This window comes from Silene latifolia, chromosome 4, assembly GCF_048544455.1.
Source record: "Silene latifolia isolate original U9 population chromosome 4, ASM4854445v1, whole genome shotgun sequence".
In the NCBI taxonomy this organism is placed as follows: Eukaryota; Viridiplantae; Streptophyta; class Magnoliopsida; order Caryophyllales; family Caryophyllaceae; genus Silene; species Silene latifolia.
The window spans coordinates 72570936-72589909 of record NC_133529.1 but is presented as its reverse complement, the minus strand read 5'-3'; the positions used below and the strand labels follow the sequence as shown (position 1 = coordinate 72589909).

At 36.3% G+C, this 18974-nt stretch overlaps 1 protein-coding gene across 1 annotated transcript; it reads right to left on the bottom strand.

Moving 5' to 3' along the window:
• Positions 1-1572: 1572 nt before the first annotated feature.
• LOC141652293 (dirigent protein 1-like) lies at positions 1573-2340 on the bottom strand. Its single transcript, XM_074459814.1, has one exon. It carries the CDS (start codon positions 2324-2326, stop codon positions 1730-1732), a length of 597 nt encoding a protein of 198 aa, XP_074315915.1. The 5' UTR covers positions 2327-2340; the 3' UTR covers positions 1573-1729.
• Between the last annotated feature and the right edge of the window lie 16634 nt (positions 2341-18974).

Genomic DNA, 18974 nt, shown 5'->3' with positions numbered 1-18974 from the left:
ATCCTCATTGTAATAACTCACTTTTACATGAATATAATTTTGGATTACATTACTCTAGACAAATCTCTCATCATCAATCAATTAAGATCATCAATACAAGATTACTGGTATTTACAGTTTAATTTTGTTATTGTTACTTAATTTCTTGTTATTGTTGTTGACTTGTTGTACATGCCTGTTTTTATTGTTTAATTTTCTTATTGTTCCTTAAATTCTTCTTCTTGCTGTTGTTGATGTCAGTTTTTTGTTATTTAATTTTGCTATTGTTGCTTAATTAATTTCTTCTTGTAGATGTCTATTTTTGTTGTTACTGTACTTGATGTTGTTGTTGTTCTCTGGTTTTTATATAAATCAATTAATTAATACAATGAAAGTAAAGAAAAAAGGAGGATAACTGACCTTTTAAGATGGTATGTTAACTGAGGGTATGCTTGAAGAAAATAAAGGAGCAGATGAAGAAGATGGTAAATTAAGAAGAAGAAAGGAAAGAGATGGGTAAAAGAAATAGAAAGAAGAAGAGGGGTAATTTGGTCACAACATTTTAAGTTATGGAGGAAAATTTCAAATATAGACGAAATATTCTCTTTTAGGTGAGCGGAAATGAGAAGTGGTAGCAATTTATATGCACTAATGCTTAGTAAGGTAGTAATTTTAGAAGTTTTTTTTTATAAGGTAGTAATTTTTGAAAAATGGTATTTATAAGGTTGTATAATTTAATTGACCCAATTATTAATGTTCATTTGTTCTAAAAAATATGTGTGAATTACGGAAATACCGAAATAATTAACTATTTTTCAAATCATAAATTTTACACTTATTGTTGCTTAATAATTGTTGAAATGGCGTATACATATTGTTTTCATGTGTGTATTTCAAGTAACAACTAGGTTCTCAGTGTATATTTAAGTAGGATATTTGAACTGTGAGGGTCATCCTAACACATGAACTTGTTTTCATTTTTGTAAGAGTACTATAACATCAATTCAAGTTGAAAATTAAGGTTTTATTAATTTTATGCTTTAATATATCTCTTTGTTCTAGTATTTATAACTCATTTGTCGAGGTTAAGGGTCTAGTAAGGACGCTTGCTTTTACTATAGAATTAAAATTCCGAAGCTTTTTTAGTTAAAACTTTTGAACCTTTTCCGAGTTCAACTTATAAAATTACCCATTCTCCCTGTTAAAATATTTTGCCCTCATAAGTTACAATCCTGACTCCGCCACAATTAGAACCTTAGGATCATTAGTTTTCTAATTATTGCTTGTGTAGCTGATAGCTGAGCTCCAACCACTATTCTATGCTTTCGCTCGTGGAACAACAAACTTTTCACCATTAAAAGAGATTATATAGGTATTGACACTCTTAGATCTTGAGTTCAGAAAATTTGAATCCCAAAAAAGTAGAAAAAGCAGGTCATTATCATTATTATTATGATATTAATTTATGATATTAATTAAACCGAACAAATAAAGTTGCACCGCTAGAGTTTAAAAAGTGGCAAAACAAAAATGAAACTCATGAATTTTACAGGTCACAAAACTAGTTGAAATCGAAAAGGCGAGAAAACCACTAAAAAAAATCTCACGAAGAATTACAATTGTAAACGAAAGATACACAAATACATGAGTTGAACACTTTTATTAAATTTATTAAGAACATTAACAACTCTAAAGATCACTATATTTATTAAAAATACACAAATACATATTTGTATGCATATTTGAAAGATTAGCCCTTCAATGCATGGGGTGCATAGGGAGGCCAAAATAGATTAAAATCAAGCTTATAAATATAAGTCAAGGCTTTTGAAGACACAAAAGACGAAGTAAAATAGCCTTGGACGAGCAAGAAATCACCCGTGCCACCCGTGACGGGAACTTGAGAAGGATTAAGGTTGTTAACCACGCCTACCGCCGATATAGTACCCATATGACGGCCGCCTTCCAACTTTAGGGTGAACCTAACAATCGATAAGCTGTCGAGCCCATCGAAGCTTGATATTACAGTCATAGCTTCAGCGTTGCCTACGAGTTTGGAGGACGGGTCCTGGGTGAGGGTAAGGTTGTCGTTTAAGACGGTTATAGTACCAAATGGGGCTGCTGTATCAGAGAAATTAGCACCGGCTACACCGGGAACTATAAGTAAATCAGTTTTATTGTAGATGTCATGTTGGTAAAGTGTGAAATGCATGGATTTATAACCATGTTTGTGGTAATGAGAAGAGGAAATTGCTAATGTTGGGAGAAAAGTTAAAAGGATTAAATAGAGTAATGAAGACTTAGCCATAGTTTTATTACTCCGTATGTTGTTTGTGTAGTAATACATTTATAGCATTGCATATGATGCGGTATATATAGAGGGACAATGTCCTAGATGCTTGTTGAATTGGCTTGGCCATAATTTGTCCACCCTTGGTCTCAGTCAATTCTTTATCTTTGATTTCAGGAGAGAGAATAAGATAAGAGAAGAGACCAATTATTGGTACTATTATCAAATGACAAGTGAACAATGATGTACGGAGTAATATAGAAAGCTAAATGAGAATAAAATAAGACCCTTTAAATGAAATAAATAAATAAAAATCCGAGACATAAAGAGTATATAGTAACAAGTTTGCATGTCTTATTTTTTTTATAAGTTTTCTTTTGGGTTCAAAAGTAGTACCCGGTGTGAGTATGCAATTCATATGTCACATTGGTATATCGGAGTTTGATTACGGTAAGAAGAAGAATTCGAGTATCGGGCTTCGCATGACTTTCGCGCTTGGTCTTACTAGATGGCGGTCATGACTGATCTGAGGACTAATTTCCATACGTGTTATTGTTGTACGAGGAGTTTGGTTGTATAGTGTATACTAGTATGTGGTGCATTTATTTGCTACGTACTGATTCTGGTTTTAGACTTTGACTGTGTCTATGTCTTCGACTTTTTTATACGTCTTTGGACTTTGATGGGTGTTTCTTGGGAAGTTTTAGTGGGTACCTTGGACTTTTCTAGTTTTAATTAGCCTTGATAACAATGGAGGATGAGGCACATTTATTGATCTCGTTGAGTTTATCAGATAACATCTTAACTGAGGTAGTCGACCAGTTGACTGCAGAAATGGTTGAAATCAAATTAAAGTGTTTTTGTACATGATAAATTAATTTTGCTCACCAATAAGTTGTTGAAATAACGTCTATTCTTTTTCAAGATGCATGTATGTAGGTACGGCATTTCAAGATTAACTAAACAAATATATAATATTATATTATTGGATTTGCAATGTAGATATTAAGGTTAAAGATGACGATGCGGCTTTAATTCGATCTACTGGTTTTTTTACTTGCTTTGCACGAGAATTTTGTGGATTCTTTTATTATAGGCAATGAAACAGTAACCCAAGAGGAAGTGAAGTAAACACTTTTCACTTCGAACATGAAAGAATTCTTAGTATTATTATAACTTGCGAACGCGACCGAGTGATGCCCGGTGTTGAGATGGAGAAAGGGATGTAAGTATTCCGCTGAACACACTTAGCATATAAACTCCACGGCTGATGGTCAAGAGGCTGCGGGGTCCTCGGATACTAGTAAAGATAGGTAGCTTTCGAACGAAATTTAGAATGCGTCGGTCATTCCTTGTATTAAAGTCTGTTCATGGCAACTATGTAATGGGGCGATAGCAACGAATAAGAACCTAGCCGCCTGTGTCAGTTCCATGGGAGAAGAATGTCCTCTTTATAACTATCACATGGAGACTTGTCTCCATGTAACTCGGCTTATGGGTGCGTTGGGGTGTTTGGGAGGGAGTGGGGTTTGAGGTGCCATCAGAAGACGGGTTTGAGCGGGTGAGAGAGTGGGTGGAGGAGTCAGGGAGGTCATCGGGTGTGAGGGACTTAGAGGGAGTGGTCGGAATAATTCATGACAGGGCATTGGGCCATTTGGGAAAGGCGTAACAAAGCTTTGTTCGAGGATGGGAAATGACGAGCATATGTTATTATAAGGAGCTAGAACGAGGATATTCTTTGTAAGATGTTGGTTTCAAGGGAGAGGTCTGGGGAGGATCTGGAGAGTGTTTGTGAGCAGCTGTGGTGGGAGAAACCGTGTCAAGGAGCGAAAGAAATTAATGTAGATGCGAATGTGAAAGAGGGTGCGTGTAAGCGTGGGATTGGGGGTGGTGTGTAGGAATGAAGATGATGTTATCAAGTGGGGTGTGACCGTGCAACATGAGGTGACAATGAACCCACTAATGGCGGAGGCGGTGGCTGTATTGCATGCGATACATGAAGCTAAGAGGGTGGGTGTGGAGCGGTTGGTGGTGAAAGGAGATTACTTGACCATTATAGAGGATTTGATGAAGAGAAGATGTGGTCTTAGTGACATCCATTTAGTTTATGAAGACATCTTAGCATTGTGTAGTTAATTTGAGTTGATTTCGTTCTCGTTTGTTCGTAGGTTGTAGAATCTATTTATCCCAAATACTCAGGGGGAGGGGCGAATTGAATATGCCCACTTTTTCGATTATGTCCGTAAGCGTGTGTAACAGTATGATAACTCGAATTTATTGATTAAATTCGACTAATCTCAACGAAAACAAATAAGCGAAATGAACAATAAGAGACGACACAAGGGGTTTTGAAGTGGTTCAGTTTCACAAGTCAAAACCTACGTCCACTATTCTCGATTAATAATTTTAGTACCTTTTTACAGATTATAAAATTACTAACCCTATTCGTACAACTAGACTTTAGTTGTAACTCACAATGTGTATCGTTAAATACTAGACTTGCTTACGTTAATAAGAAAGCACTTGATTGTTCTTCTAATTGTTCACACAATGAACGAGTAAGAAACAATATGAAGTACTATAATCCAATAACGATATCAATATGCGTAAACGACTTATGAAGAACTCGACTTTTCAAATTGAAATAAAGCAAGGACACGTTTGAAAATAACGTTTGCAATTTAAAATAAGTTTACTCGATTCGCGTGATTTGCTTGAGTATGTTTTGGGCGGAAAAGTCTCAACCAAAATGAAAGAACAAAGGTAGTATTTATAGAAGAAATAAACTAGGTCGAATAAATGAAACTCTAGCCGTTTATTTTTTCGTGTTATTTAAGAAAAGAATTAGATTTAATTCTCCTATAAGATATTTACTTATTATATGGAAATGATATCTTGATAATATAAAGAAGATATGAAATATTTTATTAAATATTCATAACAAGATATATTCTTTTTTATTATGGAAATGATATCTAGATAAATAACATACACAGAGATAAAAAATCTCTATCAAATATTATCTAATAAGATATCCTAAACCCTAACTTGTGCAAAGAGAAAACGAGGAGAGGAACACGTCTAAGATAGCCGTGCCTCTTCACGAAATCCTAAGCAGCTCGTTTAGGGTTTAGCATGAATAATTTGTATAAGACCTAGATAGCATGACAACCCATAAGTTATATTACCAATCAATAGGATAATTATAAATTATTCAACCAAAAATAAATATAAGATATGACCAAAATACATACTTTAGTTTTGAAAAACATTTCAAAATATCTTAAGCTTTAAAAGCATGTTCTTCATAAGTCATCCAAAGTTATAGTTGAGATGATTATAACCTTGGATTTGGTAAGTAAAGTTATAGGTGAAATAGCTATAACTTTACTTTTCCAAGATTGCGTCTAAAGATACCATTACCGAACGATGACCTATACTATCTAATCTTCCTGGAGATCTTTAGTAGTTAGTCATCTTGATATCTTGAATATAAGCTCTTCAACTCGAGCTTCAAAACTTGTATTTGTCTTTGTCTTGATATAATGAAAAAGCTTTGTTCTTCCAAAGTTATAGCTCAAGGTACTATAACTTTGCTTCTTCCTTCTTTAGACAATGTCAATGTTATAGATGAAGCTACTATAACATTCAACACACCGTTACAAGTACCAAATATTTATAATTGAAACATACTTGTCAATATCAAAACTCACTAGAACATATATCTATATGGTCCAACAAATTCCCTCTTTTTAATGATGACAAGCCACCTATGATTTTGTGCCTAAAGAAAGTTCCCCCTTGTTGGACCATATAGATATATGATTAAGTTTTGATAATGACAAGTATGTACTTCGTTTTGTATATACTCTTGCTCGTAATCGTTTGTTTAGTCTTTGTTAGATTAACTTAGGTTTACAAGTTTATAAAGTAATGTTATAGCATTCTTAGCTATAACATTGAAGATTTGTGAAGCATCATTCAAGTAATGTTATAGCAGCTTGAGCTATAACATTGAAGATTCTTTAAGCATCATTAGCAACTGTAACAAGTTTCAAGTATGATGATCATTCAAGAAAAGGCTAGATCAAGTCTTTAACAAAGCTCAAGATGAAGAGCTTTTGGTCAAGATAAAGAGAAGATCCTTTACTGATGATCTCCAGGAAGATTAGTTAGTATAGGTCTTCATCTAATGACGGTATCTTAAGATAAGAATATTGGGTAAGTAAAGTTATAGCTATTTCACCTATAACTTTACTAACCAAACTTAAAGTTATAGTTGTTTATACTATAACTTTAGGTAACATTTTAATAGCACGATTTTAATAATTTTAAAATCATTTTTCAAAGGATAAAATTCTTTAAACACATTTCGAAATTATTTGTGCATATAGTAGAGTTGAATTATGGGTTGTTATAATTAGTAACTTGCATATCTCTATTGGTTAGTAAAACGACTTATGGGTCATCATGCTACCTAGGGTTTGCTAGTCTATTTAACCTAACCCTAATTTAAGAAGATAGGTTTTATCCAAGATAAGCACGGGCCTAGGGTTTCGGCCATGAGCCGTGAACCGTTGGGGCGTGTAAAGTTGTTGTGCTTAAGTAAACTATCTAATCAAATCTAGCTTATATTTATATAAGATATTTTCCTATCTTAATAATATATGATTTGATTTGGTTGCTTATCTAAACTTCTTAAAGATATAGTTTTGGAAAACCAATAAGATTTACTTTTATCTTATTTACCTAAACTATAATATCTTGGATTAAAATAGGAAAGAGATAAAGATTTATCTCTTGTAATCCTTGCCGCCTATCTCACGGCACCTAGGGTTTCGTGAAAACCCTAGTTCTCTCTTCTACTATAAATTCAATTGATCATTCCTTATTCAAGTAAGCTTTTCGAAATACAACAATCCTTGCAAAACATATTTGAGTTTAAATCTTAATTTTCTTATTGTTTTGTTTTTGAAAATATTGCGAAAAGTCGTGCTCTTCAAATTACTTATCTTTCTTAAGATTACGTCATAAGATAATAGTACTTCATATTGTTTCTTACTCGTTCAATTGTGTGAACACTTAGAAGAACAATCAAGTGCTTTCTTAGTAACTTAAGATAGTCAAATCGAATATCTAGTGATATTCAAATCGAGTTATAGTTAGAGTTAACTATACGAGTTGGGTTGATAATTTTGTAATCCGGAGTAAGGTACTAAAATTATTAATCGAGAATAGTGGACGTAGGCTTCGACGTGTGAAGCTGAACCACTTCAAATATCGTGTGTCCTTGCATCTTTTATTTCAGTCATTTCATTACGTTCGTAATCAATTAGTTAATTAGTTAAAGTTTAATCAATAAACTTTAAGTAATTAATTACCTTGAGACAAAATAAAAAGTAGGTATAATTTTTAAATACTCAATTCACCCCCCCCCCTCTCGAGTATTTCGGGTGTGATAGACTCTTCAATTGGTATCAGAGCCTCGTGCTCTTGATTGCCTAACCGCAAAGAGGCTAGATCCGTCTATCTTTTTATCTTTTTATTTTATTTTTATTCCGCTGCCTTATACGTGTGAAATGGATTCCAAGTATCTTAAGTGTCCCGTCTTTGATGGGAAGAATTATGGACTTTGGAAAAACATGATGACACACTACATAAAAGGACATGATTGGGAGTGCTGGACGATTATAAAGAACGGACCACATAAAATTTTGGTCGCATCTTCGGAAGGCACTACCTATGAGAAAAAGGAAGAAGACTATGTTGAGGCTGATTACAAGAAGGCTGAGAAAAACTCGAAAGCGATAAGCCTGTTACAAAACGGCATGACATCGACTGAATTCGATCGTTTTTCTTCTTGCACTTCAGCCAAGGAAATATGGGATGGTCTTGAGTTGGCTTATGAGGGAACATCGGCTGTAAGGAAATATCGCATTGATTTGCTGATTCAAAAATATGAACTTTTTAGAATGGAAAATAATGAATCACTTGATAGCATGTCAGCACGATTTTCTACTATAGTCAATGAGTTCAAAAATCTTGGTAAAACATTTAACTCCGAGGATATTGCTAGAAAAGTACTTAGGAGTCTAACCAGGAAATGGCGTCCCAAGGTCACGGTTATGGAAGAAGTCAGAGATCTCACTTCCCTTCCCTATGCAGAACTTATTGGTGCTCTCATGGCCCATGAAATCGTCCTGGATGACGATGAGGCCGAGTCCAGTAATAAGAAGAGCATGGCTCTACAAGCTTCTGCTAAGGAAGAAGAAGATGTAGAAATAGAGGACGAAACGGTCTTGTTTGCTAAACGTTTCAACAAACGCATGTTCAGAAATAAGCAAGCAAAATCGTTCAATAATAATAATAAGTTCTCTAATAAGAAAATTTCAGAGTCAAAGAATACGTTTGCTAATAGAGGATGCTTTAAGTGTGGAGAATCCGGTCATATGATTAAGGACTGTCCCACATGGGAGAGAATCAAAGACAAAGCAAAACGGGAGAAGACCAAGAAGGAATTTAAGCAAGTTATGATAGCATCTTGCTGGGGAGATCTCGACCCTGAGGACGACGAAGCATCAGAAGAAGAAGAAGAAGTTGCTAACCTATGCTTAAGCAACGTCAGTTTTGACCTCTTCTCAGACGATGATAAAGATAGTGTGGACTCCTACTGCTGCTTCCTAGGAGATTCCGATTCAGAAGAAGAAGAAGGGGTAAGTTATTTTGAACTTAAGAAGAATGTTAAGAAATTGTCTAAAAATGCTTTAATAGAATATTTTGAGCATTCTCTTGATAAGTGTCACGAACAAGAAATGGAATTGAAAGTCTTGAAAGAACAAATTCTCGATATTGCTGAAGAGAATCAACTCCTTAAAGCAAAGGCCAAAAAGCTCAAATCTCAAGTTACGGCTAATATGGCTACTACTTCAGATACGACAAATGCTGAGAAGAAGGCTCTTGAGTCTAAAGTTATAGCTAATGAAGCTATAACCTCAGACCTAAAACTCAACATTAAGCATCTTCAAGCCAAAGTTATAGCTATTGAAGCTATAACATTGGAATTGAGGAAAGTCAAAGAGCTTCTTGAGTCCAAGGCTACGGTTAGAGAGGCCGTAATCTCAGATCAAAAGAAGGAGATCAAATCTTTAACTCAGCAATTAAAGGAATTTAAAACCGTTCTTTCAAATACTAAAAGAACGCATACCGAGATAGTTCGAGTTCTTAATGATAGATTCCAAAACTTTCTTAACAATTATGAAGAGACTCATCCTCCCAAAATCATAGAGTCAGATCATTCTAAAAGCAACAAAGAAATAGAGTCCTTAAAAGAATTACTTTTGCATGCTAGAAAGGTTCATGAGAAATGGGAAGGTAGCACACGTGTTCTAAATTTCCTAACTGAGCAATCAGATAACAACATGAAAATGGGATTAGGGCACGAGTGTTATGGTCGTAGAGATCACTCTAAATGCAAATCAACCCCTTCCGAACGAGATTTCAGAAGGAGAAAATATACAAATTTACCAGAATATTTGATTTGCAATTATTGTGGTCATACTGGACATATCCAAGAAAATTGTGTCAAATATGCTCAGGATTTAAGAAAAGGAATCAACTTTGTTAAAGCATCCGACACGATTTTCGAGGATAATGATTGTACCCCATCAGAACCAAGTACAAGTGAAGAACGCAACAACGATCATCGTTGGTTCTATGACATGAGCTTTAATTTCAATAAGGCTACTAAAGTTAATCAAACACCAAAACCTAAAGAGCCCGTCAAAACCAAAGCTCCCCCAAAACAACCTGAAAGACCAAGATATAAGGAACCCACAACTAAACCTAAGACGGTTCCTAAACAAACCCATTTGGCTCCTAAACGAAAAGTTATAAGGAGGGTCTGGGTTAGAAAAGATCTAGTTTTTAGAGTAACTAACGTCAAAGGACCCAACTTAGCTTGGGTACCTAAAAACTATATCTAATCATTTTGCAGGTTGTGGTGAAAGAAAATAACCTATGGTATCTTGATAGTGGATGTTCAAGGCACATGACTGGAGATGTAAATTTATTTCTTTCACTTGAACCCTTTGATGGAGGTAAGGTCACATTTGGTGATAACAAGAAGGGTAAGATCATCGGTGTTGGTAAACTTGGAATATCCTCTTCTCATGCAATTAGTGATTTTTATCTTGTGAGTGGTCTCAAACACAACTTACTTAGTATCTCTCAATTATGAGACAAAGGAAATAAAGTTGTCTTTCATTCAGATACTTGTCGAATAATAATTGAAGGAACAAGTAGTGTTGTGCTTGAAGGACACCGTAGAAGGAATGTCTATATGATTGATTTAAATAATATTCCCACTAATTCATTCACGTGCATGAAAGTAACGACAGATGATCCGTGCCTTTGGCACAAAAGATTTGCTCACATAAATTCAACAACGTTGAATAAGCTAAAGAAATGGAATTTGATTGAAGGACTTCCATCAATCAAATTTGATCAAGAAACCCTATGTGATTCTTGTGCTCGTTGCAAACACGTTAGATCATCGTTCAAACACAAGAGAATAGTAAGTATCAAAGAACCACTCGAACTCATGCATATGGATATTTGTGGCCCAATGAAGGTAAGAAGTAGAGGTGGATCCAGGTATGTCTTCGTTCTAGTTGATGACTACTCTAGATATGTTTGGCCTATATTTCTCTTTTCAAAAGATGAAACTTTCGAAGAATTTGCAGTTCTAATGAAGCTTGCCCAAAATAAATATAAATCAAAATTAGTCTCCATTCGTACGGATCATGGCACCGAATTTGATAACCATGCTTTCATACAATATTGTAGGGAGAATGGTGTTGGGCATAACTTCTCGGCACCACGAACCCCACATCAAAACGGTGTTGTTGAACGTATGAATAGAACATTGGAGGATATGGCACGTACGATGTTATTTTGCAGTGGCCTACCTCGAAATTTCTGGGCTGAAGCTATTAGTACTGCATGCTATGTTCATAATCGAGCTTTGATCAGACCTATTCTCAAGAAGACTCCTTACGAGCTTCTTAGGGGACGTAAACCTAACATATCACATCTACGTTGCTTCGGGAGTAAATGTTTTGTCCATAATAATGGCAAAAATAGATTAAGCAAATTCGATCCCGAAGTGACGGTGTTTGTCGGTTATTCTAATCATAGTAAAGCATATAAGGTTTTTAATAAAAGAACCTTATGCATCGAAGAAAGTGTTCATGTTGTTTTTGATGAGAATAATATGTTTGACAAAGCTGAACAGGATGAGGAAGAAGATTTGAACGAACCTGATTTCCGACTATCCAGGGATGAACTTCCAGAATTGGATGATGAAGATAAAGAAATTGAGAGCACAAATGATGAACAAGGAAGCCCTTCGAATGATAAAGGAAAGAGTACCGAGAGTTTAGTTGATAATACTAAAACCTCTTCTCAATCTAAGCAATTGGAGGACAAAGTTATAACTGATGAAGCTATAACTTTAACCTCTAATCAACGAACTAAGTCTAATGTTATAACTGATTCTGTTATAACCCCAGACTTGGATTCAGGGGGAACAAGGCTTGAACCCCAATCACTCGAAGAAGGCGAGACGAGTTCAGATGAAGATGTGCCTCCTGTCTCTAAGAAATGGAAATATAAGGATTCCCATCCAATGGAAACCATCCTAGGAAGTCTGAATGAAGACGTTCGAACTCGGAGAAGACTTAACAACTTTTGCTCATTTTACTCCTTTCTTTCAACCATTGAGCCAACAAATATCAAAGAAGCACTTGCCGAACCAGATTGGATCGTTGCTATGCAAGAAGAGCTTCAACAGTTTGAACGAAACAAAGTGTGGCATTTGGTTCCAAGACCTAAAGACCGAACGGTTATCAGTACAAGATGGGTTTTTAGAAACAAGTTGGACGATACAAGAGTTATTGTACGAAAAAAAGCCAGATTGGTTGTACAAGGATATAATCAAGAAGAAGGAATTGACTACGATGAGACCTTCGCTCCTGCAGCCAGAATTGAGGCTATTAGATTATTAATAGCATTTGCTGCTCATAAAGGAATTAAACTTTTTCAAATGGACGTTAAAACAGCTTTTCTTAACGGTTATTTGAATGAGGAGGTTTTCGTTGAACAACTCCCAGGATTTCTCGATAGCAAGTTTCAAAACTATGTTTTCAAATTAGATAAAGCTCTTTATGGTTTGAAACAAGCTCTGAGATCGCGGTACGGCAGATTGTCAAAATATCATCTAGAAAGTGGTTTTAAAAGAGGATCTGTCGATAAAACCCTATTCCTAAAAACCGAAGTTTCCGATTTATTAGTTGTACAAATATACGTTGACGATATTATTTTTGGTTCAAAAAATAATCGTTTATGCAAGTATTTTTTCAGATTTAATGACCTCAGAATTCGAGATGAGCATGATGGGAGAACTCAAGTTCTTCCTTGGACTCCAAATCCAACAAACTCCTGAAGGGATTATGATACACCAACAAAAATACATCAAAGAGCTAATCAAGAAATTCGGTATGGAAAATTCTAATTCTAAGCCAACTCCTATGGGTACTGAGAAGAAGTTAACTTTGGATGAAAACAGTAAGTCTGTCGATGAGATGACCTATCGAGGTATGATTGGCTCACTTCTTTATTTAACTGCAAGTCGTCCAGATATTATGTTTAGTGTATGCGTATGTGCTCGATTTCAATCGTGCCCTAAAGAATCGCATATGATTGCAGTTAAGAGAATCTCAAAGTATTTAATGGTACATCTAAATTATATCTGTGGTATCCTCTTGAGTGTAATTTCGATCTTATAGGGTATTCAGATGCAGATTATGTAGGTTGTTCACTTGACAGAAAAAGTACTTCCGGCATAGCTACATTTGTTGGACCGTGTATTATCATGTGGGGGTCAAAGAAACAAAATTCTGTTGCGTATCTACTGCTGAAGCCGAATACATTACCGCTGTGCTCGTATGTTCTCAACTTTTATGGCTTAAGCAACAACTGTGTGATTACGGTGTTAATGTAGGGTGTATACCTATTTTATGTGACAACACAAGTGCTATAATTATATCTAAAAATCCTGCACAACACTCACAAACTAAGCATATAGACATTAGACACCATTTTCTACGGGATCATGTAGATAAGGGCAACATAAGACTGGAATTTTGTAGTACAGAAAAACAATGGGCTGACATTTTTACCAAAGCATTGGCTAGAGAACGTTTTGAGATTTTACAGTTGGAAATTGGTTTAATTGGTGGCAACTAAACTTGTCACAAATATTTTATTCTCTATATGACTGACTAGTTTTGACGAGATTGTATGACTGTGTCCGTATTTTTCGTTGCAAGTTTATTTATGTCAAACTTATATTATATTATGAGAATATTCCATTTTCTCGTCATATATATTTTAAGTTTTATTATGAACCAAACAAGTCGTAACCAATTGCTCCAATTTCTTGCCTTAACCGAAAATCTTCACCACTTTATAATTCTTGTCATATCTTATCATATCTCCGTAAAAATCTACCCTAACCACTTGTACATCTTATGGTAATTTTAATAAAATATAATGGAAAAACTTACCTACCTCAAACACGCCACCTCCACTTTCCTATTTCCCTTAAACTTCTTTTACCATAATTAATTTACTACTCCCATAAATACTCCCTCCTACCGTCACCATCACAAACACAAAATCCAAAGACCTTCCTTTAGACTTTTCTACACACTCAACCTCAAAAATCCTATACTCATCATGACTCCTCCTTCAACTCGTTTCCACTCGCCCTCAACTCGGTCCACAACTCGGACCGGGTCCTCCAAACCTTCATGCAATAAAACCTATGTCCCTATCAAAACTCCCTCACCTTCATCAACCCAAAAACCAACTAACCCCGATCATAACCGGGTTGATCCTAACTTAGAAGGGAAAAGACGGAAGTTAAATAAAGGGAAAAAGAAGGCCGTGGGGTTTGAAGATTCGGTGGAAGAGACCGAGGTTGTAGCTACTCAAGAAGGTCATCAAAGGACGATGTTTCGAGAATACATGCCGAATGCAACATCAATGCGGCTTGATAAGCTTCGACTCACCGCGGATTAAAGAACCCGTGTCAACTATGTTATGCGGTACGGTATTCATGGTGGTCGTCTTTATACCGAAAAGTGGTATGGAAAAATCGAAGCCTTGCAATTCTTTAAGGATTTCTTGAATTTTCAAGAATGGAAGAAAGTGTGTTCCTTTGTTGGTCCGGTTTATCCTATTGAGGTAATCTAATTTTATTCTTCCGTCTCTGTCAAAAATAATGTGTTGCATGCGGTGGTGAATGATATCGAAGTCAAAATCTCCCTTGCCGATTTTTGTACTCTGTTTTCGGTCCCTAATGATTGGATCGAAATAAATTCGAGTGCGGAATGGGGAGATGTGACGGAGGAAGAGAAGCTTAAAATTAAGAAGTCGTTTGATGTTGATGCTGTAGATACCTCATTTCTGCACCTCCCGCAAACCACCCGGTGATGATTGGGCCGCATGTTTGATACGCGGAACGATTTGTGACAATTCGTAGGATTATCGTCAAGTGATTGCTCAAATATTAATGTCTACCTCTTAGTTGTCATCTACGTCCCGATACGCTCGTTTTGACAGTAATTAGAGTACATTCGAGCCCGGGCCTAAAACCGTCTCCATTTTCTGATAACCGTTAAATCCCGAGTCAGAATGTTCTGGAATGTTCCGGATATTTCTATTCCATATTTCATAAATTTTATCTTTTAGTAAGCAATTTCCCGTAATATTCACATAAGATATTAAGGAAAACCGAATTATTTCCATCCTACCATAACTCAAACACGGAGATCTTTCTTCCGGGAGGAAACCACTTGGGAAACAGGAGCACGGGCTTGCTGCGCCTCTTCCAAGAGACGTAGTGGCCGCCGCGCCTCTTCCCGTGCCCTTTTCTCGCATGTTTCTTGTATCTTTTTCATATCTTTCCGAGATTCACTTCCAAAGAGTCTCCGAAACCCTAATTCCTTCACGTGATTAGTATAAATAGGAGCCTTCGCTCCTCATATTTCCCACGCGAGTGTCCGCCCTTCTCTTCTCCTTTTGCATTCTAGACTTTGTTCTTACTTTTTGGCGTCTACGTGCTTGAACTTTCAACCACGTAAGCTCGGATCCTTCGAGTACCCGGCCTCCCCCGTTGCATGACCGACCAATTTGACCAACTACACCAATAATCAACTTAATTAATTAATCGTTTTCCTCTTACGAGGGCACTTTCTTTGCATTCGCGTCAAGCATCACTAATCGATATCTTAGTCCTTCTCGTTTCGTCAACATGTAAGTCTAAGGGTGTAAATCTCTCCTTTTATTTATTGTATTTATTTATTGTATAATCAATTGTAAGGTTTACGTCGAAAATACCATTAAAACCGATTTCTAAAACCATGCTTTAAAAACCTCTTTTTACGGATTTCCAGTAGATAACCGTCGAGAAAGGACGCAGCAACTGCTGCGCCTCTTCGAAGGAGCGCAGTACCTGCTGCGCCTCTTCGTGAGGATGACGCAGTTCCTGCTTCCTTTCTTCTTTGTTCGTCCTCTGTAATTCGTCCTTTTGTATTGTTTCGTTTTGTTTGTTAATTCTTCATCATCATAGCATATAATTCACATGTATATTGTAATCATCATCTTTAACACGTTTAATTCATCACAAATCCGACTTAAATCCCTAATAATCCAATATTTGCGGGTTTTCGTCATTAAATTCAATTCCGGGTTGTAGAGATTCAATTCATCAATATTGAGTTTCTGGAATTCGTCTTTGATATAGTTTTCATCTGTTTATTCACATGATCGTCGCATATTCATCATTAATCCATCGTATCTAACCTAATCAATTGAATTAATTTTTTTGACTCATTAATATTTTTCACTTCTGTCATTATTCCATCATGTATTAATCCGTTTAATCCCGTCTTATTCATGTTTTACTGTTTTCATGACCCATTCAAATGTTAAATCACATGTTAATCACTTTCATCCTAGTAAATATCATCAATCGATCATTAATTCACCAATTAACATTAACGGCTTGCAATTACGGCTTCACGGCCCAATCGGAGCCAAAAGGAGCGCGGCGTCTGTCTCGCGCTTATTCCAAAGGACGCAGCTCTCTGCGCTGTTCTGGCTGAGTTACGTCACCCTAACTCCGTTTACGCCTTGACTTAGTTTAATTAGTTTACGTAATTAACTAACTATTATTCGTATTATCGCCTTCTGTTTTGTTCGTTAATTTATCCCTTTATTCTTTTTCCCAAATTATCCGTTTTAAAGGTATTTTCGACATAAATCGCCTATTCTGTTGTAATTATTGTAACTTTCATTATTGTAATTTATATTTATTGTATTTCTTTTATTGCTTGTATGTTTTCACATGTAAAAGAGCATTAAAATCCTACTTCGACCCTATTGTATGCTAATTACGTGTCAACCGACTTAGTCTAATCTTCACATGCTAGGATTAAAACTTGGATGTTGCATTGCATGCATATAGTCGACGATATATCGAGTACGAATAACTTCCCTAATCATTAGTAGAGGCCGCTATCGAGGCAGGCGGGATTAGGTGTTTGATCAAAAGAGCTTCCTAATACGTACCCTCACCCCTTACTCCAGATATCTGTGAACACCCGTGTTCATTGGCATCCACGAGAGTCATTCTAGACATAGAATGCTAAGGGTAACGATTGCCTAGTGTTCATGTCTCTACTTTGTGTCTTGACATGACACGAGGTATTCGAACGGTTCCAATTTCCCATAAAAATTGGTGGCGACTCCATACAAATGCAAACGCTTATTTCCCAAGCGCCCCCGTGGCCCCCGCTGTCCACAGATGCTACGGGGTCAAGTAACATGCTTGCGGGGTCATTTACCCCTAAATTGAAATTCTTTCTTAATTTCATTTGGAACACGGTTGTTCCAAGGAGGGGTGGTCGTGATAAATTGTCGAGTTATGAGATGATGTTGTTGTCTAAGTGGCTTGAAGGATCCAAAGTTAGTCTTCCTCGTCTTGTGTTTCATAAAATCGTTCAAACAAGTGTTTGTGTCACTGAGGAAAAGTTTTATACAACTTTGGATTTGCCAAATGGTATGTGGGTCTCTCGGCTTTTGGAACAAAAAGGGGTGATTGGGATTTCTAGCTATGGTGTAAAGGTGAAAGATGAGATGTGTGACACTCATCTTAAATTGATGAAAATGGGTGCCATTGGACCCGATTTGGTGTTTTTGGCAAAAGGGAATGTGGTGGATAAATCGTCGGATGTGGTCTCGGTTGTTGAACAAAAATTGGAATTGTTTATGGCAAGTATTTGTGAGAAAATGGATGCACAAAATAAGATGGTTGCGGAGTTGGTCTCGGGTTTGGGAAAAGATAGGAATGAGGCTTCGGGTTCGAAGGGTTCGGATCTTGGTGAAGTCGTGTCTTATTTGCATGGGCTAGAAGCACGGGTTGATGCTATGGCTAAGGATGCGGCTAGGGCGGCCAAGGAGTGTGTTCGTCACTCTAGTTCGTTCGCTAACTTAGCTAGTCAAGGTGGGGCTTTGTGGAAGGAAGGGAAGGCTATGCATGAGGATATGCGGGTTGTGTACGAGGCTACTCAAGCCTTGTCATTGAAAGTGCTTAATTTTGATAGGTGTCTCATGGCACAAGCTAACCATGTCCGTTCATGCTTTGATCGTCTTGACTCTCTTGAGTTTAGGACCCGTCCCGGTTATGTCAACCCCAATGTCGTGAAACGTGACATTCCTTAAACCCGTCCTCCTCTTTTCCTTGCCTTTTCTTCTGTTAGACTTTATATTTTGAATAATTGTCTAATTCGGCCCATTTTCGCTTAAACACTTGTTCTTATTCGGCCCATTGGCAATTAGACTAGTTTGGTTTGTAGTACACTTATTTTATGTTTGGCATGTTAATGTAGATTTCTTTCTCGTTTTCTAATATTTCCTTGCATGCTTAATACGTGTCTCGACTAATATCATTCTAGTTGTTTTATGTCTTTTCTCGTCTTTTCGATGATGTCAAGAGGGGGAAGAAAATTCTTGTGACTTAAGTATTTGCCTAAGCTTGCTCCTTGTCGGAATCTTTAATCTCTTATGGTCCTTAGATGCTATACTTTGTATATAAGTGATTGTTCTTGCATTCAACTGTCTATGACTTTTATAGTATTATGTTGAGGGGGAACTTACACTTAGTCACAAATCGTAAGAGACTTGTCATCATCAAAAAGGGGGAATTTGTTGGACCATATAGATATATGATTAAGTTTTGATAATGACAAGTATGTACTTCGTTTTGTATATACTCTTGCTCGTAATCGTTTGTTTAGTCTTTGTTAGATTAACTTAGGTTTACAAGGTTATAAAGTAATGTTATAGCATTCTTAGCTATAACATTGAAGATTTGTGAAGCATCATTCAAGTAATGTTATAGCTGCTTGAGCTATAACATTGAAGATTCTTTAAGCATCATTAGCAACTGTAACAAGTTTCAAGTATGATGATCATTCAAGAAAAAGGCTAGATCAAGTCTTTAACAAAGCTCAAGATGAAGAGCTTTTGGTCAAGATAAAGAGAAGATTCTTTACTGAAGATCTCCAGGAAGATTAGTTAG

What these genes read in the sequence shown, in the direction of transcription:
- LOC141652293 (XM_074459814.1), bottom strand. Translation starts at nt 2,326, where the DNA reads ATGTATTACTACACAAACAACATACGGAGTAATAAAACTATGGCTAAG.